This window comes from Eleutherodactylus coqui, chromosome 12, assembly GCF_035609145.1.
Source record: "Eleutherodactylus coqui strain aEleCoq1 chromosome 12, aEleCoq1.hap1, whole genome shotgun sequence".
In the NCBI taxonomy this organism is placed as follows: domain Eukaryota; kingdom Metazoa; phylum Chordata; class Amphibia; order Anura; family Eleutherodactylidae; genus Eleutherodactylus; species Eleutherodactylus coqui.
Window position 1 is genome coordinate 16,082,278 of NC_089848.1, and position 26,724 is coordinate 16,109,001.

General features: G+C 45.9%; 1 protein-coding gene across 5 annotated transcripts in view; it reads left to right on the forward strand.

Annotated features, from left to right (window-relative positions):
- The window catches only part of MLH1 (mutL homolog 1), an 83,703-nt gene that overhangs the window by 25,990 nt on the left and 30,989 nt on the right, over positions 1 to 26,724 (forward strand). For all 5 annotated transcript variants that reach the window (XM_066584868.1, XM_066584869.1, XM_066584871.1 and 2 more), the window contains exons 6-9: positions 6,920 to 7,073; positions 21,265 to 21,632; positions 21,917 to 22,068; positions 26,050 to 26,158. In XM_066584868.1, coding sequence (XP_066440965.1) covers positions 6,920 to 7,073; positions 21,265 to 21,632; positions 21,917 to 22,068; positions 26,050 to 26,158 — 783 coding nt within the window. The remainder of the gene's footprint in view (positions 1 to 6,919; positions 7,074 to 21,264; positions 21,633 to 21,916; positions 22,069 to 26,049; positions 26,159 to 26,724) is intronic.

Below are 26,724 nucleotides of genomic sequence, written 5' to 3' on the forward strand. Positions count from 1 at the left end.
TCAGGAACCTGCTGACCCATCTGTTGTCCGCCAACTTTGTGTCACATATGGCGCTAAGGGCTGCGACCTAGACCTTCAGGGTACTTGGAGAGAGACCCATCTCTAGACCCTCCTGCAAGAACACGAAGATCAAAGGAATATCCGGGATAGAATCCCGAGAATCCCTTCCCTGTCTCCATGAGGAAAACCTTCTCCAAACCTTCTGGTAGATAAGGTGGGTCGTCTTTTTCCTGCTGGACATTAACGTTTCTACTACTCTCTCTGAGAATCCCTTCCCTCTTAGTGAGGATTCCTCAAGAGCCATGCTGTTAAGGGGAGCTTGTCTATGCCCGGGTGGTTCAGTGGCCCCTGTGATAGCAGATCTGTCCAGGTAGGAAAGGTGACTGGGTCCTGGACGCTCAACGTTGTCAGAAGACTAAACCAACTTCTCTTGGGCCAGAAGGGGGTCACCAGGATTAGCGTGCATACCTGGGTTTTGAAATGTTGTAAGACTCTGGGGTTCAGTGGTATCGGAGGAAAGGCGTATGCCAGCCTCTCTTCCCAGTCCTGGCCTAGGGCGTCTATTGCTGTAGGACGATCTCCTGGCCGGAGGGAGAAGAAGTTGCTTACTTTGGCGTTCTCCCTGGTTGCTAACAGGTCCAATTGTGGGGTCCCCCACCGGTTGGTCAGGATTCTGAACGCTTCCTGGGAGAGAGACCATTCTCCTGGGTCTATTTGCCTCCTGCTGAGAAAGTCCGCTTTTTGGTTTAGCGTCCCCTTGAAGTGTGTTGCCGTGATCGAAAGGATCCGGCCCTTTGCCCAGTGGAAAATTTTCTGCGCAATGTTTTGCAGGGCGGAAGACCTTGCGCCCCCTTGGTGCCGAATATGGGCAACCGCGGTGGTATTGTCCGACAGCATTTTTATATGCTGGTTCTGTAGCGAGTTTCCTAACTGCTGTAGGACCCGCCATATGGCCTGTAGTTCCCTGTAATTTAAGGATTGCTCGCTTATCCTTTGTGGCCATGGGCCCTGAAGGAACTGGTTCCCCACATGCGCTCCCCATCCCCATGCGCTTGCGTCCGTTGTCATGTGCATGGCTGGGTTCTGTAACCAGTGGACCCCTCTCTGCAGGTTCGCTGGGGATGTCCACCAACGCAGGGATGTTTTCACCGTGTTTGGGATGTACATTTTTGTCCCTAGAGAGGACTGTTTTTTGTCCCACGTGGATAGGACTGAGGCTTGCAGAGCTCTGGTGTGAGCCTGGGCCCATGCTACTCCTGGAATGCATGACGTCGGGCTTCCCGAATTGTGCATGATCGTCTCCGTAGGAAGGTTTTGACCAGCCCTCAGATTTTTTGTATTTTCTCCTCGGGCAGGCAGGAGCATTGCGATTCTGAGTTGATTGTTATGCCAAGAAACGTTTTTTCCCTGTCGGGGTCTAAGCTGGATTTTTTCCAGTTTATGATCCATCCTAGGGACTGGAGAAGTTCTAGCACTATCTCCAGGTGTTTCGTTAGGAGTTCTCTGGACTCTGCTATTATCAAAATATCGTCCAGGTAGGGTATTATTATGACCGAATCCTTCCTCAGGTAGGCGGCTACCTCTGCCATAATTCTGGTGAAAATTCTGGGAGCTGAGGAGATCCCGAAAGGCAGGCATCTGAATTGATGGTGCTCTATTCCTTTGCCCATATCCACTGCGAACCTTAGGTATTTCTGGGACCCATCGTGGATCGGCACGTGGAAATAAGCGTCCTTTAGATCGATGGATGCCATGTAGGCCCCTTTGGGAATCAACTTTATTGCTGAGGAGATGGACTCCATTTTGAATTTCCTGTATCTGACGCAGGCGTTCAGAGGCTTCAGATTCACTATCATCTGCTGTTTCCCGCAAGGTTTTCTTACTAGGAAGAGCCTGGAATAATGGCCCTGGGTCTCCTCGTTTTGCGGTACGGGGGATATTGCGTTTAGTTGTTGCAGCTCCTGAACGCTTTGCCTTAGTAGGTGTAACTGTTGCCCTGAGCCTCCCGTGGTAACGAATTTCCTTCTGGGGAGGGACACCAGTTATATCCGGTATCCCTGCTGTAAGATCTTTGGGATCCATGTGCCTTCGCAAATCGCGACCCATTGATCCATAAAGCTCCCCAGCCTTGCCCCCACGGGGATGGCGTCAGGGTCTCTGCTTTGGCTCCCCCTGGTAGGAGTTAAAGAGGATATTCCTTCCTCTGCCCCCCTTGGGGTAACTCCAGCGTCCCGTCTTGCCCTTGCCTCGGTAGGTCTCGGGCTGTTGCACTGGAGCCCGGAAGAAGGTCTTCCCTCTCTGTGGTTTTTCCTCCGGGAATCCCCTCTTTCTGTCGGCCGCCTTCTCCAGGATCTTGTCTAAGTCTGGTCCGAACAGAAACTGACCGTAGAACGAGAGGGCGCATAGCTTGTTTTTAGAGGCTAGGTCGCCTGACCACGACTTCAGCCATAACACCCTTCTGTCTGAGTTAGACCGGGCTGTAGCTTTCGCCGAGAGCTTGACTGTTTTGGGCGCTGCATCTGCTAGGAAATTTGTTGCCATCCGCAGGATAGGGAGAGAGTTTAGGATCTGTTCCCTTGGCGTCTTATTGGTTAAATGTAGCTCCAGCTGTTCTAGCCATACCCCCCAGAGTCCGCGCCACGCAGGTGGCTGCGATCCCTGGCCTAAGTATGTTTGCCGCTGCCTCCCATGATTTTTTCAGGAGGCCTTCAGCTTTGCGATCCATGGGATCTTTTAATTGTGCGGCGTCCTCGAAGAGCAGGGTCGTCCTCCTAGCTACTTTGGCCACTGGGACATCTACCTCAGGTACCTCCTCCCAGCTTGCGCAAACTTCCTCCTCGAATGGGTACCTTCTTTTTACCCCTCTAGCGGAGAAGGAACCTGTGTCGGGTTTCTTCTACTCTTTTTGAGTGATTCTAGTGATATCTTTGTGGACAGGGAAGGTATGCCTACGCCTCTTCCCCAGTCCCCCGAATATCTCATCTTGCAGGGTGCGTGGTTCTCTGGGCTCTTCCGTTTTTAGTGTAGCCCTGACCGACTTAATTAGTTCCGTTAAGTCGTCCTGATGAAATAGGTACTTTTTGTAGTCCTCATCATCTGAGGACTCCTCGGCCACCGGTTCCTCTTGCTCCGACCCGATTGAACACTCTGAGTCGGAAGGCTTGTCGGGAACATACGCCTTTTTCTGGCGCTTAGCTGGCGGCGCTATCTGCGACCTTAGGGCTGATCGAACCTCCTCTTTCACCAGCTTCCTAACGTCCTCCATGAATCCCCCCGATTCCTCTTTGACTAGCCTAGCTATGCACGCCTTGCATAGAGGCCTCTGGTACGTAGCTGGCAGTCTCGTCCCGCACTCCACGCATTTTTTGAGTTTTGTTCTGGGGGAGGGGGCGTCTTTTTTTTTTTTTTTATCCCCCTGACGAGAGAGCATTTTTTGCGCGTAACTATGCAATTTTCCATACACAATACACTGGATTTTGCATTTGTATTTTTGCCGCACTGGCTACTTACGGCCGCTGAGGCTGAGGTTCCAGCTATCTCTGGGGCTGGAGCACTCATTACTATACCGGTGCTGCAGACACCTTGCGACCAGTAGTGCTGGTCCACTTTCTGGCTTCTCTCAGGTTCCTTTTTTGAATTTCGCGCTCGTGTGCTAAGCCCCGCCACCTCCGTGCGCCTCCTGATGCAAGCACGATGACGTCATCGCGCTGGACACGTGACGCGACACTCCGCCCCCCGCCGTCAAAGGGCTTCCTGGAGCGCCGCGCTGTAACTCTGCAAGGAGGAGGAGGGGGACTGAGGCTCCCGCTTTGTACCCCCCATGGGCCGCCGCGGGAGGAACCTGGCCCGGGCGCTACCACCCCATGTGGCGTCCCGGGAGTCGTCTGGCTTGGAAGGGAGGACAGGCTGACCCACTGCCCTCCGATCCGCCTGTGAGTAGATTCTGGCTGGCTTCTCCACCAGCCCCTCTCAGAGATCCTGCCTCCTGGCAGGACAGGAAGACACTGAGGAAAGTGGGGAAGGGGGGGAGCTTTTAACCTCTCAGTATGTTCCTGTCCTATCAGGAGGAGGCAATCTCAATTGGTGCTGTCGTGGAGACGACTGGGGAAAACTACATTCCACTATCTTTCAGTGTGTCTGGTTTCTACGGCGCACAAACTGCAACAAAAATGACATAAGTTTATTCAATGGGTCAGTATTACTAGGACACCAAACTTGTATAGTTTTCTTTTTGCTGTACTACTTTTATTTTTTTTCAAAGACCTTTAATTTAAAAGAAAATATTTTCTGCTTCCATCTTCTATGCACAATAACTTTTTTTATTTTTCCACCGACGTAGTTCTGCGGGGGCTCATTTTTTGCGGCATGTCCTGTAGTTTACATTGGTACAATTTTTAAATACATATGACTTTTTGATCGCTTTTTACTGCCTTTTTCTGGGAGACAGTGTGACTGAAAAAGTGCATTTCTGGCGTTCTTTAATTTTTTTCCGGATACTGTTCACCGTGTGGGGTAAATAATGTGCTACTTTGATAGATCAGACTTTTGCGAATGCACCAATGTCAAATATGTATTTTTGTTTTAAGATTTCAATTTTTTTTGTTAATTATAGATATGGCAAAAGAGGGGTGAGTTAAACTTTTTATAACATACATGGCTTGATAGGCAGTCTGCTAGGGCAGCCCTGGGGCCTTTCAGAAGGCCCCCGGCTGCCATGACACCTGCACGGCTCCCTGCGATCTCACCGCGGGGGAGGGCGTACAAGACCCCCAAACATTGTTCAAGGGATTTAAATACCGCTGTCAGAATTGACAGCAGAATTTAAAGGGTTAAAGGGGTTGTCCCGCGAAAGCAAGTGGGGTTATACACTTCTGTATGGCCATATTAATGCACTTTGTAATATACATTGTGCATTAAATATGAGCCATACAGAAGTTATTCACTTACCTGCTCCGTTGCTGGCGTCCCCGTCTCCATGGATCCGTCTAATTCTGATGTCTTCTTGCTCTTTTAGACGCGCTTGCGCTGTGCGGTCTTCTCCCTTCTGCTCGGTCCGGCACGAGCGGCGTTCTGGCTCCGCCCCCTTCTACGCGTCATCGCGTAGCTCTGCCCCGTCACGTGTGCCGATTCCAGCCAATCAGGAGGCTGGAATCGGCAATGGAACGCACAGAGCACATGGTGCACCATGGGAGAAGACCCGCGGTGCACCATGGGAGAAAACAGCAGTGCATCCCTGGGAAAGGACCGGCGGCCATCTTAGGCAGAAGATTTTTTAAACCTCACATTTCGTCGGATCGCTGAGTAGCAAGCGGCTTAAAAACCGCTTTAAATTGCTATTTTATACCAGGGGGGTGACAGGGGGAATGGGGTAATGTAAAATTTTGATGTTTGCCGCGAGACAACCCCTTTAATAGTGCCGATCGGCCACGCGGCTGATTGCAGCTATTGCCCCGTGATCTCTCTTCATACAAACCCGGATGCTCCATGATGTAAGTGTACGTCCTGGAACAGGTTAAAGAAAAAAATCAAGATCCTTTTCTTGAACGGAAACAAACGTCTCGCGTCGGTTTTCTGTTCTGTTTTTAATGGTGAATTTGTTTAAAGGGGTTGTCCCGCGCCGAAACGGGGTTTTTTTTTATTTTCAATAGCCCCCCCCCCCGTTCGGCGCGAGACAAACCCGATGCAGGGGTTAAAAAAAAAACAAAAAACGGATAGTGCTGACCTGAATCCCCGCGCTCCGGTGACTTCTTACTTACCTTGCGAAGATGGCCGCTGGGATCTTCACCCTCGGTGGACCGCAGGTCTTCTGTGCGGTCCATTGCCGATTCCAGCCTCCTGATTGGCTGGAATCGGCACGTGATGGGGCGGAGCTACGAGGAGCCGCTCTCCGGCACGAGCGGCCCCATTCAGAAAATAAGAAGACCGGACTGCGCAAGCGCGTCTAATCGGGCGATTAGACGCTGAAAATTAGACGGCACCATGGAGATGAGGATGCTAGCAACGGAACAGGTAAGTGAATAACTTCTGTATGGCTCATAATTAATGCACAATGTACATTACAAAGTGCATTAATATGGCCATACAGAAGTGCTGAACCCCACTTTGTTTCGCGGGACAACCCCTTTAAGCAAAAAATGTTTTACGAGGATGAAAAATGTGGTGTGAAATTTTGTCTAAAATCATGAAGATTGGCACATCATGTTTGCAGGACCGGTGATAGGCTGAGGGTTTCACTTCGTAAACTATTGTAAATTTTAAAATATATCCAGCTGATTTGTGTATTTTGGAAAAGCCTCAACCCCAGCTTTTAATTCTTTTTTCTAAAGTATTATATTGCTTGTGTGATTCTGAACTAAGTTGTCGTTCACACCACACTGGATTTTAACCCTTGAACGGGTTTCCAGTTACTGGACACATTCCCCTGATAGCTGTAATACACTGTAGTGTCCAATTTCCCCATTATGGCAGATGATTCCACCGAAAGTCAGGTGACCGCTGCAGCGTCAGCGCCCATTCTTGTGGCATCAGCGCTCACATCCATTCCATGATGCCAGGAGTTCAGAACTGTGATGCTGCAGACACTGATTGGCTGCGGCAGTCACCTGACTTCCAGTGACATCATCTGCCACAATAAACACCAGCAGAGCTACAGCGGGGGAATGCAGAGGAGTTACAGCTCTGTTGCAGTTACATCTATTGAGGAATGTTGTTCAGGAAGCAGACAATCCCTGTAACGCATGGCCCAGTATGAACAGTAATACACTGATGAATGTTGTATGTTGGCTGCTATAATTTAGTGCTTCTAGGAGAGAATATGGTCACTCGTGCTCCATGACCTCCGCAATAGACAACCGAGCCAGACTTGTCCATATCTGCCATTTTACCTAAGTTGGTGCTGATTGTTTAATGCCGTTTACAGCTTGGAGATCGCTCCCCAGAATGTTGATGTGAACGTTCATCCCACAAAGCATGAAGTCCACTTCCTACATGAAGAAAATATCATTGAAAGAGTTCAGCAGCACATCGAGAGCAAACTGCTGGGATCCAACTCTTCCAGGATGTACTTCACACAGGTACTGGAGGGGTACAGCCGCTCACACCACAAGTCCTGCCCTGAGTATAATGGATCCGACCTACTGTGACCTAACCCAACCTCCCTTCTCCTAAAACCCATTAAACACGCAACAACTTCTAGCTTTGGCTAAATTGGCCACATCAGCCATTTATTATAAAATGTAACAATTTTGTAAAAAAAACATCTTGTAACAACCCATGAATGAAAGGGAAGTACTTGGAGCCCCAACCAACTGTCGCCTCACACAGGAAACAATTTTTGTACTGCCTCCCGCCGCACATCAACCGACTCGGGAGACCTAAATTTTTCCTAACTAACACCTCCCCCCGCAAGACAACTAACTCGGGAGGACCAAACACACCCGGTTGACCCTAGTCTCCTACCTCCCGACTCAGAGACTCACTGGCCGTTCTGAGGCTAGACCCAACGTTTCTGCAGGGACTGCGGCCTGACAGAGCCGAGAGGCAACAGACTTGCCAACATTTCATGAACGGGGGAAAAGGTAGCTATCCAGCCCCTGCCTTCCCCCGCACCCCACATTTCTGCTGACTCCAAGGACCCCCCTTGTAAACACCACAGCAAGCATGGCATGACCACCTTCTGCACCCCCAACAAGTCTGTGCCAATTTCATTGAGGTGCATCTATCACTCCTCCAATAATTCCCAGGCCCCAATTCCATATGTATATGGCGCAATGCCACTCCCCCATTACTTCCCACAAAACGGGACACCTCCCGGCTAAGCTTTAGCCTGGCCTTATCAATCCCCTTCAAAGACTGCGCATACCGCCAGATTTTCCTTGGGACTATTTCTGACCAGACCAATATCAACCCGCGGTACAACGTCAGTAGATGTAACATATCATACCGTATGGCCCTGGATAAATCCCTGAAAGGTCTCCTCCCCAAGTCACTTCCCCCAACATGCAGCACCAAAATATCAGGCGCCTTGTGCAAGCTAACTAGGTGCTGAACGTCCTGTAGAACTCTATACCACGCTATACCCCTGACACCAATCCACCGGATCACCGCTGTATTCCTACCAAACCTCAATTGTCTCCTGTCTGGCCTAACCATAGCTCCCCCCCCTAATAAAAATAAGAATGGCCCAAATTACATACAAGGACCAAGCCTAAACGAATGTGGCGCAAAACCAGCACTATCCATGCCCAGTTTAACCACCATTCTCTTAAAAACAGCCAAGAACTGAAATCTTGACAAGGAAAACCTGTCTGTCGTAAAAAAAGGCCTCACCCCTGACAAAACACTATACTCCCTCCAACATTTTACTGGACACATGCTACCTCCTCACACTTCTCCCACCAGTAGCCGTCGACCTTTTCCTTCCTGATCCGTCTTGGAACATAGTAACATAGTTCGTTAGGCTGAATGAAGACAATGTCCATCTAGTCCAGCCTGTCTATCCTCCTGTGTTGATCCAGAGGAAGGCAAAAAAAACGGCGAATAAAATTTTCCAACCACACATCAATCCTCTGCTTGAACCCCAATCCCCCATCTTCTTACTGGGCGAAACCAGTTCGCCCACTCAAAGAGCCCCAAAAAATGCTAACGAAAAAGCCGCCTTAAGCAATGAACTCTGAAAATTGTCACACGCCTCCTCCAAAACTTTTCCCATTTTTTTTCTAACATAACAAAGGATGCTGGCTGCTGTGTATCTACACTCCCTCTTCCCCTCCTAAAACTTTTCAGTGCCTGCCTTACTAAAAAATTCTTCGTTATGTGACTCATTCCCCGTAACTTCGCGCCAAAAGCAAGCCCCCCATAAACTTATTAACCCTTGCCACCGACAAGCCTTTTTTAGATCCTTCCCCTAACCAGCCTTACAACGCCCCTACTTCATCAGTGCTAATATTCCCATACTGCCTTAGCCACGCTTCCCATTCTAACCACGCTGCCTCGTAAGCAGCCCATGTACCACGAGCCAGTGATGCTCCTATGAAGTGTCCCACTGCTTGCTGACCACGCTCCAGATATGTCCCGGACATGTCCTCCCCTCCTCCTCTGCTCCTGGTACCAACAACCGAAATCGCTCCCACTGGAAACGAGAAAGTGCATCCGCGATTGAGTTGTTGACCCCCGGCACATGCACCTCCACTATCCACATGTTCAAGGACAACTCTTCCTGTACCAGATGGCGCAATAAGGCCACTTCTGGAGGGGATGAAGCAGACAAATTAATTGCCGTCACCCACCCCCATGTTGTCACAATGAAAACGCACTTTTCTGTCCCTAAAATTGTCACCCCATAGCGCCACAGCCACTATGATGGGAAACAGTTCCAGCAGCACCCGTTGTTTTACAAAACCCGACAAACGCCATTCTGTTGGCCAACAACCTGCGCACCACCTGTCAGGGTAACACCGCTTACAGCATCAGTCAGCCCACCCCAATGCCCCGTTGCCAGCGGTAAAGAAAAAACACCACACTGAGGTCTGGTATAGTTCCTCACACGTGGAGTAACTGTGCACTTTATTATAGATTACATGAGGCTTTATACCCCTTATCATGTCATTAGAAGTGTGTAACTGTCTTATTGGCTCAAATCCACCGCATAACCATATATGTGATGTCCGCAGTTCCGCCTGAGGCAGTGTTAGTGATATACGTAGTTAAACAGTCTCTATCTAGATAAGGCATTTTCTGGAAAAAACGCCAAGCACGCGGTCTTCGTATCCGGTTCTCCTTCACCTTCACCTTTCTCTGCCTTGCAAAGCTTTTAGCATAATATCTATTCAAGCTCCATTAAGGTCCATATTAACCCTTTCCAATCCACTGTCTGACGTCTAAAGACATTCTGATTGAAGGTTGTACAGCTTTGATGTCGGAAGATGTCTGGCAGGGTATTCTTACTGTAGATTACTGGCTGCTCTGTTGTCGGGGGGGGGCCTCTCCAGCATGTCCCATACTGCAGTACTTGCTCTAGCCAGCATTTGGCACCATTGTTTAATGGCAGAAAGAGAAAACTACCTAGGAAACCCTGAATCCAAAATTGGATTGCAAAGGGTTAAGTTTTTGCATAGAGTTAGTATACATATAAAAAGAAAGACCTATAACGTGTATATACATATACATATCTGTATTTTCTACCTACATACACATGTATTTCTCTCTCACACCGACCTTGAAAATAGGCTCCAAAACCAGCACTCCCTGCCGAATCGGTAAACAATTCCCAGTCATAATTGTCTACTGCCTCACCCATCATTACCAACCTTCCATTGTGTCTCTCCAAAAATGCTGTCCACACCGCCAAATCCTTTTTATAACCTTTTCCCAGGCGAATAAAGTGGTGGGATAAACGTACTCCAGCCTTAGCCACTGCTAACCTCCTGCAAAATATTCGCCCCATCAGCATTATCCGGCAAGCAAAATTAAGCTTGCCCAATAAAGACTGCAACTCTCTCAAAGTAACCTTGTTCACTACCCTTGCTCTATTCACTTCCGCCTTTAAATCCACCAATTTGTCCTCGGGTAACCTGTACTCCATTGCAACCGTGTCAGTGGTAATGCCTAAAAATTTCAAACAAGTTGTGAGCCCCTCATTTTTTCTGGCGCCAAAGGCACCCCAAAACCTGAGACACCCATTGTACCGACCCCAACAATGTCGTGCAAATTGCAACCTCGCTGACCTAATACACAGGTAATCATCCAGGTAATGAATGAATGACTGACCTAAGACCAGTGGCGTCCCTCATTACCCACTCCAAAAATTAGCTGAACGTTTCAAAATAAGTGCATGAAATAGAGAAGCCCATAGGTAAACACAAAATAACTCCGTACCCCATAACGACCGAATACTTTCGGGCGATACCAGTAATAAACGAAAAGCCGACTCGATGTCCACTTTCGCCAACATAGCCCCCTTTCGCACCCAATTAACTTCAGCGTCAAATAAAGTATTAACCACAGAACAAATTTCTGGATCTATACTGTCATTGACTGACTCTCCTTTTGAATACGACAAGTGGTGTATTAATCTAAATTTATTTGGCTCCTTTTTCAGAACTACACCAATCGGTGACCCCACCAAATCTGTGAATGGTGGGGAGCTAAGAGGCCCCGCCATGCGACCTAACTGAACTTCCTTAACCCCTTAATGACGCGGCCCCTTTTTTTTACATTTTAGTTCTTTCCTCCCCCCTTTTATAAAATCGTAACTCCTTTATTTATCCATTGATGTCGCTGTATGAAGGCTTGTTTTTTGCGGGACAAATTGTATTTTTTAATGGTACTTTTTAACGTACTGGAAAACTTTTAAATTCTAAGTGGAGTGAAATGAAAACAAAACATTCCGCCATCTTTCAGTGCATCTTGTTTCTACGGCGCACAAACTGCAACAAAGATGACATGATAACTTTTTTCTATGGGTCAGTATGATTGCTACAATACCAAACTTCCATAGTTTTTTGTTTTTTGTTTTTTTTTCAAAGACATAAATTTATATTTAAATTATTTTCTGCCGCCATCTTCTGTGCGCAATAACTTTTTTTATTTTTCCGTCGACGTAGTTGTGCGAGGGCTCATTTTTTGTGGGAGGCAGTGTGACTGAAAGTGCATTTCTGCCGTTCTTTATTTTTTTTTATCCGGATGACGTTCACCATGCGGGGTAAATAATGCACTACTTCGATAGATCGGACTTTTACGGACAAGGTGATACCAAATATGTATTTTTCTTTTATGATTTTAGTTTTTTTTTTTTATAGATATGGCAAAAGGGGGGTGATTTTAAACTTTTATTTTATTTTTTTACACTTAATAAAACTTTATTGATCTGGTTTTAAGGCTGGTTTAGACACAACGATTAATGCTCAAAAAACTCTTTTGAGCGATAACCATTGTGTGCTTTACAGTGCAAGCTGGTCGCTCAAACGTTGAGCAATCACCTTGCGCTCCGAGCGGCGGATGCAGAAGGCCCCGCTCGTCTTCTGCATCCAGCTGTTTTCTGCACGGAGCGCCCGGCTGTTATACAGCCGAGCGGGCTATGAAGAACGCAGCTGGTCTTCATACCCAGCCTGTCTTCAGGGAGCGGGATACAGCTGGAACAATGGTATCAGCTGTATCCTGCTGTGAATTCCTGATAACTGATTGCTGATCTTTCAGCATGCTAAAAGATCAGCGACGGCATAATGAAAACTGCACAATGTCAATGCAGTTAGACACAACGATTATCGCTCAAAAGATGGCTCTGAGCGATTTTTGAGCGAAAATAATTGTCTAAATCGGCATTTACACTGCTGACACTGCCTACAGAGATCAGAGTTTAATCTGTTAGAGTCCATGCTCCATAGCGACAATGGCACTTAAAGGGGTTGTCCCGCGAAAGCAAGTGGGGTTATACACTTCTGTATGGCCATATTAATGCACTTTGTAATGTACATCGTGCATTATATATGAGCCATACAGAAGTTATTCACTTACCTGTTCCGTTGCTAGCGTCCTCGTCTCCATGGTGCCGTCTAATTTCAGCGTCTAATCGCCCGATTAGACGCGCTTGCGCAGTCCGGTCTTCTCCCTTCTGAATGGGGCCGCTCGTGCCGGAGAGCTGCTCCTCGTAGCTCCGCCCCGTCACGTGTGCCGATTCCAGCCAATCAGGAGGCTGGAATCTGCAATGGAACGCACAGAGCCCACGGTGCACCATGGGAGAAGACCTGCGGTCCACCGTGGGTGAAGATCCCGGCGGCCATCTTCGCAAGGTAAGTAAGAAGTCACCGGAGCGCGGGGATTCGGGTAAGTACTATCCGTTTTGTTTTTTTTAAACCCCTGCATCGGGTTTGTCTCGCGCCGAACCCCCCCGTTATTGAAAAAAAAAAAACCCGTTTCGGCGCGGGACAACCCCTTTAAACAAAAGAAAAAATCCTCTCCCCTTATTATATGAAAAAAATTTAAAAAGCCCCACAAAATTAGTATCGCCACATTCCTAACAAAAGGTATGAAGTTATTTATTTCAACTTTAAAAAGTCAAATTTGCTAATTTTTTGAATACAGTCTCACAAAAAAAAGAAAAGAAATGAAAGACGATCAAAAAGTCCTACATACCCCAAATGGTGCCAGCTTAAAAATCACAACTCACCCTGCAAAAATCTAGACTCCGGAGCTCTTTTCAGTAGAGGAATATAAAGTTATTGGTTTCAGAGTGCGCCAACACAAAGCAAACTTGTATTACGTTAGTTATTTTGTAACTGTAGTAGAACATAACAAAGTCCATGAATGTGGTGTTGCTCTGATCTTACCCACAGAAGAAAGTTATGTCATTTTTATTGCGCAGTAAACACTAAAAAAACGAAACCCAAAAAACAACGGATGGATTAGTGTTATTATTTTCTCCTATTGCACCACACACACTTTCTAAAAATTTACATAATACATAAAATATCACTATAAGGCTGTATCCGCACAAAAAGATTGGAAAAGGGCAAATGTTGTACCTATCTTCAAAAAATCCAGAAAACTACAAGTCTGTGAGCCTGACTTCTATACCGGGAAAGATCTTTGAACAAATTATTAAACAGCATGTATGAACTTGGATAAAAATGGAGCAATTAACTAGAGCCAGCATAGGTTTGTAACAAACAAGTCATGCCAGACGAATCTAATTTCCTTCTATGACAGAATCCCTGATGGGTTGAGTAGGGTAATGCGGTGGATATAGTTTTTCTTGACTTTAGTAAAGCATTTGACAAAGTATCTCATACCATACTTATTGAAAAAATTACCAAATATGGGATTGACAAGGCAACTGTTAGGTGGATTCACAACTGGCTAAGTGATCGTACTCAAAGAGTGGTCATAAATGGCTGCACATCCAGGTGGAAGAATGTATCAAGTGGGGTAGCACAAGGCCCAGTGTTGTTCAACAGTTTTATAAATGATCTGGATGAGGGAATTGATGGGAAACTGATCAAATCTGCTGATGACACAAAGGTAGGAGGGATAGCTAACACTAGGGAAGAGAGAGAGAGGATTCAGCAAGATCTAGAAAAACTTGAATGGTGTGCGGCGACTAACAGAATGGTATTTAACAGTTAAAGGATCTGGGAATGTTTCGCTTGCAAAAAAGAAGGCTGAGAGGAGACTTAATAGCGGTCTACAAATATCTGAAGGGCTGTCACAGTGCAGAGGAATCAGCCCTATTCTGATCTGCTCAAGGAAAGACTAGAAGCAATGGGATGAAACTGAAAGGGAGGAGACACAAATTACATATTAGTAAAAACTTTCTGACAGTGAGGGTGACCAATAAGTGGAACAGGTTACCACAGGAGGTGGTGAGTTCTCCTTCAATGGAAGTGTTCAAACAGGCTGGACAAATATCTGTCTGGGATGCATTTAGTGAATCCTGCGCTGAGGTCCCTTCCAACTCTACCATTCTATGATAATAAAACCTAGCGCTGCTTATGTGTCCGCAGTGTGCGTGCTCATGGGCAGTGTGTGTAGACACTTGCTGAAACACATGCAAATTTGCAGACAAATCAAAAGGTCTTTCAGGCAGTGAAGAGATCCAAAATCTTCAGGAGCAAAATTTTTGAAAAACTTTAGTGTTTTTTTTTAACCATTTAGGAGACGTAAAAATTTAACATTGATTATTAATATTTTGAGGAACATTTTGTTTTCCTACACCAAGCCGAGATGGCAAAGGCTCATAGGTGTCAGAATGATAGATACCTCCACACATGACCCAATTTTAAAAACTACATCCCTTAATATATTCACTGAGGGGGGTCAGGAGTATTTTTCAGGAGTTAAGAGGCAATTGAGAGAAGAAAAAAATAAAATTTCATATTTTTGCAAATGTCATTTTAAAGACAGATTGTTTTTTTTTCTATAGTGCACACGAAAATGAGGATTTACACCCCAAAATGGATACCCCTGTTTGTCCTGTGTTCAGAAACATACCCATTGTGGCCCTAATCTTATGCACAACGGGGCCCTAACTGAAAGGAGCAGCCGATGGCTTACAGAACAGACATTTTGCTTGAAGGTGTTTTAGGCTCCATTGCACACTTGTAGAGCCTTTGAGCAGCCAAAACTATGGAAAACCCCCACAAATGACCCCAATTTGAACACTAGATCCCTTAGCAAATTCATCTAGGGGTGTACTGTAAATTTTGACCCCACCGTTTTTTAATTAATCTAAGCAAAGCAGAAGGAAAAAATAACAATTTTAGTTTTTTTCGCAATTGTGTCATCTTAACCCCTTCCCGCTCCAGAACGTACATTTACGTCCTGGAGCGTCGAGGTATGTATGAATAGAGTTCGCGGGGCGACCTCTCTTCATACAGCGCTGGCGTCAGCTGTTTACTACAGCTGAAACCCGCGGGCAATAGCTATTAACCCTTTGAATGCTGCTGTCCATCCTGACAGCAGTATTTAAATCCCCCAATCTATGTTCGGGGGTTCCGTACGGCCCCCCCGCGGTGAGATCGGAGAAGCCCTGCAGGTGTCATGGAAGCCAGGGGCCTTCTGAAAGGCCCCAGGGCTGCCTTAGGAGACTGTCTATCAAGCCATCCCTCAAATTGGAGTATGCCGTAATGCTGCAGCATTACGGCATACTGCAGAAGCGATCAAAGCATCGCATATTGTAGTCTCCCAGGGGACTTAAAAGAAAAGTAAAAAAAAAGATCAATAAGGTCTTTTTAATTGTAAAAAAAAAAAAAAAAAGCTATATAAGTTTATATCACCCCTCTTTGCCATATCTATAATTAAAAAACCTAAATCATAAAATAAAAATATATATTTGGTATCACCGCGTCCGTAAAAGTCCGCTCTATCAAAGTAGCACATTATTTTTCCCGCACGGTGAACGTCAGTCACCCTGTCTCCCAGAAAAAAACACAATAAAAAGCAATCAAAAAGTTGTATGCATTCCGAATTAGTACTAACGGAAACTACAGGACATCCCACAAAAAAGGAGCCCTCGCTGAACTACGTAGACGGAAAAATTTAAGTTATTACGCATACAAGATGACTGCAGAAAATAAGTGAAAAAAATTAAATGCCTTTGAAAAAAAAAGAATAGTATAGTAAAAAAAACAAAACTGTACAAGTTTGGTATCGTAGCAATCGTACTGACCCATAGAATTTTTTGTTGCAGTTTGTGCGCCGTAGAAACAAGACGCAGTGAAAGATGGTGGAATGGAGTTTTACTCTACTTAGAATTTTTAAAGTTTTTCAGTACATTATATGGTACTTTAAATGGCACCATTGAAAACTACAACTCGTCCTGCAAAAAACAAGCCCTTATACAGCTGCGTCGATGGATAAATAAAGGAGTTATGATTTTTTTTAAAGGGGGGAGGAAAAAACAAAAATGGAAGAAAAAAAAGGGGCCGCGTCATTAAGGGGTTAAAAACAGTGTTTTTTGTTCAGTACACATATGAATGAAGACTTTTCCCCAAAATGGATATCCCCGTTTGTCTTGTGTTCAGAAACATACTCCTTGTGGCCTTAATCTTATGTCTGTGTGCACAACGGGGCCCAAAACCAAAGAACCATTAAACTTCAACTCTTTTTAACGATCACGTAACTGGGGACAGCTCACCGCGACCCTCGGTCACTGCTCCAGGCTCTTAGCAACCTTTAGTAGCCAGGAGCAAAGAGATTTTAAATTTCCCGGGTCCTCCCCAGCTTCTGCGCTTACATCCACCATTTTGGCGATGGGCGCATTTGGAGAAGTCGGGGGAAGGTCCGCAGATGAAGATCCTGTCGGTGGACATCGCCGGAGGCCTTGGGTAACTAATTTCATCTCCACTCATGGATCGGTTCTGTGGAGGTGAAATTTTTTTTTTTTTTTTTTTACTTTTAAGTGATCGCTTTTATCCATTAGATAGCTGCGATCACGTGACCAAGAACAGAATACCAAGGCCCCCTATGAAATCTCCAGACTCTTGGCTACGCTTGGTACCCGGGAGAGTTTAAATTACGCTGACCAATCTGCGGCTTTTCCGCATGCGTCTGCCGCTTTGGCGACGGGTGCGGGGCACAGAAGCCAGGGTAAGGTCCATGGATAAATCAATAAAGGAAATGGTGGTGTTTGGGTTTTTTTTTTTAACTCCTATTTTTACATTTTCACTTTTAGCCCTCTGATACGCAGAGCTTAATAGCCCCGATACTGTTGTGGCTGGGGTCAATGCGACGCTGGCGGTGGACCCCTTCTCTGGCTAGCCGTCACATTGACAGCGGCATCTTAGCAGTTAGCCATGATGAGGGCTAACTCCAATTGTCGGCGGCTTAGCAGCTGACATCCAGGTGAGCTCCATATACCTGCGATTACCCACTGTACACTTAGTGTTTAGATGGTAACGGGTTAACCGAACTGCTCAGGATATTGTAGTTGGGCTGAATATATCTGGGACATTGAAGCAGTAAGGTCCTACTTTTGTTGTGTTCTGGAGGTCCCAGCAGTTGGAAAACACAAATAAGGTGATTAAATATACTCGACATGTACCACGTTTGGTGGATCTGCCCTTATGTGTGCAGGTGTTGGATCACACAGATTTTCTTATTCTTACTCTCACTGGTTGCAGTTTGTTTAAAGGGGTTGTCCCGCGAAACATAGTGGGGTTATACACTTCTGTATGGCCATATTAATGCACTTTGTAATGTACATTGTGCATTAATTATGAGCCATACAGAAGTTATTCACTTACCTTTTCCGTTGCTAGCGTCCCCGTCTGCATGGTGCCGTCTAATCTTCAGCGTCTAATCGCCCGATTAGACGCGCTTGCGCAGTCCGGTCTTCTCCCTTCTGAATGGGGCCGCTCGTGCCGGAGAGCGGCTCCTCGTAGCTCCGCCCCGTCACGTGTGCCGATTCCAGCCAATCAGGAGGCTGGAATCGGCAATGGACCGCACAGAAGACCTGCGGTCCACCGAGGGTGAAGATCCCGGCGGCCATCTTCACAAGGTAAGTAAGAAGTCACCGGAGCGCGGGGATTCGGGTAAGTACTATCCGTTTCTTTTTTTAAACGTCTGCATCGGGTTTGTCTCGCGCCGAACGGGGGGGCTACTGAAAAAAAAAAAACCCGTTTCGGCGTGGGACAACCCCTTTAAGGATCCATTGGAGGGCCTTACTACAGAAGAAAATCTCTTCTATACCTCATTCTCATTCCCTTATTCTCTTTATTTTCCTAGCGGTAAAACAAACTATAGACTTCTCTGAAGTTAGGAGGCGCGTGCGTAGTATATGGTAAACAAAATGCTCACGGCCATGTTGTTGGACAGAAGGGAGATCTTGCGGAAGATTTGGTCCCCATGGGTTGACTACCTCACTTCTGCACAGTTGTCCTGGCAGGCGGATATGTATGTTGGGTTCCTAAGGCCTCTGGCTGGCATTCGGTCTCTTGTCTGCTGTGTGCTCCGCGAGGAGCTTTTCGCTTCCTTCCCTTTCTTTTCTCCCCTTTTCTTTACTTTATTTCTCTCTCCTGATGGTGGTTATTCTCTTCTTCCACCTCACCCTTCTTGTCTACCTCTTGCACCTCTTTCTTCTTCCCCTTCTAGATGCCCACTGCGGGATGTTAAAGATGTTGTTCTCGCACCCCGTCATGCTCTTCTACTGATTTCTGGGCTTCGGTAGGTTCCCTGTCGGAGTTTCCGGTATATCTCAGGTCATGCGGTTGCCCCTCGTTTCCTTTCTTCAATAGCTATAATCTTATATTGACACGCTAAATTAAAATCACAGAGATGATATTCCAGTGAAATATATTGACACACTATATTCAGCAGTGTTGCTGTTGGGTTATTTCAGAGTTGTGTAATGTTTACCTGCGAACTGTTTCTACTTTTCTTCCCCTTTTTTATGTGTTCAGTTGCTATAGGGCAAATTCTCTTTTTATATTGATACTAGCTTACCCGTCGCGCGTTGCTGTGAAGACAGACATACATACTTACATTCCTTTTTATATAGCTAGATAACAACCAATCACAGCGCAGCTTTCAAGTTACCTCAGTGTTATAATATATAACAACCAATCACAGCGCAGCTTTCATGTTACCTCTGCAGTATAATATATAGCAACCAATCACAGCGCAGCTTTCATGTTACCTTAGCAGTATAATATATAGCAACCAATCACAGCACAGCTTTCATGTTACCTCAGCAGTATAAGAAGTAGCAACCAATCATAGCACAGCTTTCATGTTACCTCAGCAGTATAAGAAATAGCAACCAATTACAGCACAGCTTTCATTTTACCTCAGGATTCTCAATATCCAGCAATTGTCTTGCGACACGTTCGGCGGATGCATCATTTTGTAGTTGAACACGCATCCCGTTGCTCGTAATGCCTTTTGCTTTCGTGCTTGAGATGGAAATCAAACGATCTTTGTCTGGGGGGCATAACTGTCGACGATGCTCGCACGCGTGCCACCTATCGTAGGATAGATGTACTATGCCTATAATCTTCCCAGGAGTGTACTCAACAACTTCCCAAAGTTTCATGGCGATTATATGAATGGTGTAGTAATGCATAAAGAACAGACAGTCATTCATTTATATATATATATATATATATATATATATATATATATATATATATATATATATATATATATATATATATATATATATATATATATATATATATATATATATAGATGACATCAGGAAGTGAGAGAATTAGATTCCGTACGTAAAATTTGGACGCTAATTCTTTTGCGTTTAGAATTGAATAATCGAGTATGGACCCATTAACTTTTCCTATTTATGACATAATCAATGCCCGTGCCAAATTACAGCGGAAGTAAGAGAATTAGATTCTGTACGTAAAATTTGGCCGCTAATTGTTTAGCGCTTACAATGAAATAATCGAGTTGGGACCTATTAACTTTTCCTATTTATGACATAATCAATGCTCGTGCCAAATTTCAAGTTTCTATGACACTGGAAAGTGAGAAAATAAGATTCCGTACGTAAAATTTGGCCGCTAATTTTTTGGCGCTTAGAATTGAATAATCGAGTTGGGACCCATTAACTTTTCCTATTTATGACATAATCAATGCTCGTGCCAAATTTCATGTTTCTACGACATCGGGAAGTGAGAGAATTAGTGGCAATGATGGAAATCGAACAATCTACATGGGGGGGGGGCGTAACTGTCGACGACGCTCGCACGCGCGCAATTTATCATAGGATAGTTATACTATGCCTATAATCTTCCCAGGAGTGTACTCAACAACTTCCCAAAGTTTCATGGCAATCGGATGAATGATGTAGTAGCGCATAAAGGACACACAGACACACACACAGACACACACACAGACACACACACAGACACACAGACACACACACAGACACACACGCATACATTCAATTTTATATACAGATAGTCCCCGACTTGCGAACATTCGAGTTACGAATTTCGCTAGATACGAACTATCTGTACAGCACAGTATGATGTAATGCTATGGCATTACATCATACTGTGCAGGGACCGGACAGGCTTCTATCAAGCCTGATAGAAGCCTGTCCGGTCACATCGCGGTTGCGGGGCAGCCGGGGACCTCCTGAAGGGCACTAGGGCTGTCTATGCAGAGCGCCTATCGAGCCGTGCGCTTGATGGGCACTCTGCATAGGCAGCCCTGGGGCCTTTCAGGAGGTCCCCGGCTGCCTAGCAACCACACAGCGTCCCGCGATCTCATCGTGGGACGCTGTACGGGCCCCCTGAACGTCGGGTGCAGGCTGTTTCTTACAGCGGGCACCCGGCGGCAGCAGTTCCGACGAGCCGCGCCGCTAGTCAGAACTGTTAACACTTTAAATACCGCTGTCAGAGCGGTATTTAAAGTGTTAACAGTTAGGACAAGCGGCGCAGCTCGTCGGAACTGCTGCCGCCGGGTGCCCGCTGTAAGAAACAGCCTGCACCCGACGTTGTATGGAGCGGGATCCACCCGCGATCCCGCTCCATACTACCATTTGTTCGACTTGCGAACAAAACGGACTTGCGAACGGGCTCCCGGAACGGAACCTGTTCGCAAGTCGGGGACCACCTGTATATAGATGTCTGATTGTTGCAATATGTTTCTATATTGCACTTTTTTTTTTCTTTTCACAATTGTAAAACTATCCCCAAGGTGGAACTTATTGAAAACTCTTTAAAAACTCAAAAAAAACTTTAATGCACGTGCTACTTGTTCTTTTCCATTTAGCGTTGGTAATTGTTGTTCTTTTTGCTTTTGAAATAGACATTACTGCCCGGAGCATCTATATCTGCTAGTGAAGTTGTGAAGCCAGCTCCTAATACATCAACTGCATTTCACAAATCTGGTGATAAAGTGTATGCCCATCAAATGGTGCGAACAGATGCCAGAGAGCAGAAGCTAGATGCCTTTCTTCAGCCGATACCAAAGCAGCAGTTGGTCAGTGCACCTGCCTTCTCGGAGGTTGAAGAACAAAAATATAAAGCCAATCCAGAATGCAGGACTACAGAAATGTTAAGTGATCTTGAAATAGATGCTTCTGATTTACTGAACTCTGTTCTGGAAGTTGAAATGCACAAGGATAGTGTTGGAGAAAATGAAGCGAGTACGTCTTTGGATAATGTGCTGCCCAGGTAATACTACAGAAACTGCTTTCTTTTAGGTCCTTTTGTTTGTTGCTTCTATTCGTAGACCTTTCAAAACTTTCTGCCAGTAAATAGAAATCTGCCATGAATCCTCTTGTGATGTCTCCTGTCGGCCGTCTTCACCAATTACAACAGAGTTATCATCTGGTTTACGTATCATTCTAAACAACTTTCTACATAACATTTTGGGCCGTTTACTAACTTAAGCCCATGAAATTGTTGTATTTTATGCTTTGTTCTCTAGTAGAAATGATCTTGTTGGTTTTCTGTAGGAAAAAGAGGCCACGAGCAGACTCTGATGTGGAAATGGATGACTCTGAGATGGACAGAACAATGACTGCAGCCGCTGCGCCGAGGAGGAGGATCATCAAGTTATCCAGTGTGTTGAGCTTACAGAAAGACATTGAAGACAGAGGGCACAAACGTAGGTGCAGCATCAACATTGGTGCATCAGCATTGGTGAAATATTCTATCCGCATTATATGCATTGTTTTTGGAAAATTTGCTTCTGTTTCTGCTGTTTCTACCATATAGGTTGTAATGAACACAAATCTATTTGTTAAAGATGTTGTCCAGGAATTCAACAAAATGTTTGCTGTTTGTGCAGCCTGTGAGAAACCCGTCCTAGGAGGGATGCATGCATCTACATGGGAGGCCTGTGGGCGTGGCCTAAATCCACACTGTGCCTTCCTGTCAGGCTTGCCATGGGCTGAACAGGACGAGGAGTGTAGCTTTTTTCAACACCCTCTTTACATGGCCATGCCCCTTTACCAGTGTAGAGATGCACTCACCTCTTTTAGTACAGGTTTCTCACAGGCTGTGTGGGCGACAGCCATGTTTTCTCAATTCCTGTACAAGCCCTTTGAATTGGTTGTCCCACAATTTATTTATTTTTTTTGCTTTGGATTGTACAAATGAGTGATATGAGTTCATATGCTTTTATTCTTCCATAACGATTATTAACAGCAACATTTCGACCGTATCAGCTTGAGACCTTATGACCTTATCAAGCTTGAAAGACATGATACGGTCGAAATGTTGCAGTTATTAATCGTTATGGAAGAATAAAGAAACCTAGATTTTATTGCATCATTTATGCTGCCACTCATATCTTTATGCTTTTGGACACATATATAAAGTTGTGATTTAGATTCTCCTGTGGCAGTGCATTGACTCTGCCTTGCCGAGAACAGCTAATAGGTGTGTGCTTATGGCAAACATCTTTTTTTGTTTCTGAGTCCATATGCTGTCCATTTGTAGTCCACTTTGTTTTCTAACAGATTACACATGCATGTAAAACGCTAGTGTTGAAGGCTTCAATGTGAAAATTCAGATTTCTCGTCTGTATCAGTGGGGGACACAGCCAAGACCTTGGGTATAGCTACTGCAACAACACTAAACAAAAAAGTGTTAACTCCTCCTACTAGCTATACCCCTCCTGCAGGCACCACGCTCATCAGTTTTTAGCTTAGTGTCTGCAGGAGGCAGACGTGTAGTCTAGGTCTTCAGGAAAAGACATTGTGTGTGGGAATATGGGGAGGCGCGGGAAGGTCGATCAGTACGATGTCTCCGCCATGCTGTTATGCCCGACCCAAAGAAGAAAAGGTTGCTTAATCATTCCTTGTGCAAAAGATCATTGCCCTCCAGCTATAGTGTTCCTCACCCTTGAGCAACTCCAATCCTCCGTGACGGCGAGTGCGATGGGGAACACTGCTGGAAACACATTGCCGTGATGGCCGGGATAGGTCTATACTACATCTGCTAAGAGGGGTGAGTATACATTGGGTAGGTATAACCTATTCTCTCCCCTTCTCTGGTACTATCTTTCCCATCTCTTCGGGCCCTGGGCCTTCTGCTTGTATCCCGACCTAACCTCACCAGGGACTCCTGCTGGTGTAAAAGCGACTGCCGTGGCCTCCTTACTTTAGTCCCTGTTTTTTTGGGCCTTCCCGGCCCTCTGCAGGTTGTCTGGATGCCCCTCCTGTGGGCCCCATTAGATCAGGGGCTCCCGCTGGTGTGGAAGTGCATGCGGTGCGGGCCTCGGTGGCGAGTCAGGCTGGGGAGGGACTCTAGGGAACCTATATACGCAGGGAACCTGATCCCAGTAGGAAGCCAGCCTGTCAATCGATGTCCTGGAGCTGCGGGCGTTTTTTCAATCGTTACAACACTTTATCCAGCAGCTGAGGGGTTAGCTGGTTCGAGTACGAACAGACAACGCAACGGCGGTCATGTACATCAACCACCAAGGAGGAACTCGAAGCGTACAAACTGTGGACGAGGTATCAAGGAAACTCAGCTGGGCTGAACTGCATCTGCTAGCAATCTCGGCAGTATACATACCAGGAGTGGAGAACTGGATTAGATTTCCTCAGCCGAGCAACAGTCTACCCGGGAGAATGGGAGTTGCATCGCGAGGTGTTCCGGGCAATATGTCACCATTGGGGGCAACCCAACGTGGACATGATGGCATCCAGGTTCAGCTGCAAGATGCAACCCTTCGTGACCATGTCTCAGGATCCTCAGGCCCTGGCGGTGGATGCACTGGTGATCCCGTGGTCGAAGTTCCAGCTCCCGTACATTTTTCCTGCATTCCTGCTCATTCCGAGAGTGCTCAAGAAGATCAGGATGGAGGGTCGTCCGGTAATCCTCATAGCGCCGGACTAGCCGCGGAGAGCTTGGTACGCGAACCTCATAGATGTGCTCGTTGATGCCCCATGGCGACTACCGGAGCCAGAAGATTTACTCTCACAAGGCCCGCTCTTCCACCCGAATTTAAAGCCACTTCTTTTGACGGCATGGCTGTTGAAGCTGTTGTTCTAAGGGCGCGCGGGTTTACGGAGCCGATCATTCAAACCATGATAAAGGCCAGAAAGCCCTCGTCATCTAAAACTTACTATCGGGTCTGGAAACGGTTTTTCATATGGTGCAAGGAATGTCATTTACATCCAATGCGGTTCTCTCTAGCCCATGTCTTGTCCTTCCTACTAGCGGGCTTGGACATGGGCCTGAAGTTGAGTTCCCTAAAAGGTCAAGTGTTGGCCCTGTCCATCCTCTACCAGAGGTCACTAGCTGCCAAGTCAGCAATCCGCACTTTTCTTCAGGGAGTCTCTCGCACGGCTCCACTTTACCACTGTACTTGGGATCTGAATCTCGTCCTGGATGCTCTTCAGGCTCATCCATTTGAACCACTGAAAGAAGTACCGTTACGACTTTTGTCTTGGAAGGTCGCCTTCCTCTTGACAATCACATCTATACGCAGTCTTTCAGAGCTGGCCGCGTTGTCTGTCGAACCTCGAACCTAACTTGCTTTCCATCAGCACAAGGTGGTATTGCGTCTAGTCCCTTCGTTCCTGCCAAAGGTGGTGTCCTCTTTGCACCTCAATAAGGACATTACACTCCCATTGTTTTGCCCTTCGCCAGCTCATCCAAGCGAACGTGCCTTGCATCGGCTAGACCTAGTACAGGCCCTACGGACGTATGTTTCTAGAACCTGGGATTTTTGGCGGGTGGATTCTCTGTTCGTAGTCCTGGAAGGACGGTGTCGGGGATCTACGGCATCCAAAGTGACCATTTCAATACATCTGACGGTGATTGAGGCCTGTCGCGCTCCTTTATGCTCCTTGCATATTGTTAAGTTATTGTTATGTTGTACTCCTACTAGGCTGCTCCTACTGCTTGCCTATAAAACTCATTAGCGTGGTGCCTGCAGCAGGGGTATAGCTATTAGGAAAAGTTAAACACTCTGTGCTTTGGGGGGCACAGCCAAGACCTTGGGTATAGCTACTGCCAGTGACACTAAGCACAAAGTGTTAACTCTTCCTAATAGCTATAACCCTGCTGCAGGCACCATGCTAATGAGTTTTATATGCAAGCAGTAGGAGCAGCCTAGTAGGAGTACAACATAACAATAACTTAACAATATGCAAGGAGCATAAATATCATGGGTACATATATTCACGCCATATGCAACCACAAAAGAACGAAAGTTGCAACAAGAAAACATGGTAACTGCAAAATGGGTGGGTGCTGTGTCCCCCTATGAACGTAACGAGAAAGTGATTTTAAGGTAAGTTATACCAAAATCCTTATTTTTTATTTAGAATGAAAGGGTGCATTGTTCTTGGGGATCTGTCTGGTATCGCAGCTCAATTCCAGAGGTGGGACCTGCAACATTATTGGATTAACATGACGGCTGCTTTCTGAAAGGGGTCGTTTCTGATGAGACAACCCCTTTAACTTATGTCATACTTATAATAACCAGTCTGAATTTTGATCATATTTACTTTTTATTTTAGAGCTTTTTAAAAATATTTGTAAACCTTTTGTATTAGGTCTTATGTCAGTGTATTCAGGTATATAGTGTTCTGCTATTTTTTGAAGTGTTTGCCCTCCTTCTATTCTCCAGGCCTCCAGGACATGCTACGCAATCACTGCTTTGTGGGCTGTGTAAACCCACAGTGGGTGCTAGCTCAGTATCAGACAAAACTCTACCTCCTAAATACCACAAAGTTAAGGTATGTTTAGCATTTCGGAATGGTCAGTATGTCCCTAGCCTAACGTAGTGAATAGGAGGGATAGCCCGGTGTTAGATTACTATGGAAAGTTCTTTCAGAAGTCTTGTGCAGGTAGCAAAAACACTAAGTAACCCTTTTAGTTTGATGCTTTGCATCCTGTTCTACTCCCTCTGAAGTAAAGGTAGAACAGTGTATCTGTAGAAGTAGTTAAACCTTTGGAGACATTACCTGTATGCGTGGAACATAAAAGTAAGACTCTTCTATGTGTCCGAGGGTTCTCTTGAGACCATTTCTAGACGAAAGCCTCAGACTTATACGTTTAATGAATGCCACCCAAGGGCCACGGTTTACAAGTAAATAAGAATACTGCACGATATACCCTCTACTCTCACGGGTATAGCACAGTCTGCTTCCATACAATTATGGCCGCCTGCAGACGAGCGGGTCGGATCCGGCAGCGAGAATTCTCGCCGCGGGACCCGACCCGAGAGCCTGCAGGGACGAGCGCGTACTCACCCGCGCCTGGCGGCCCCAACTCTTTTATGTGCCAGCTGCGGCGCAGCCGG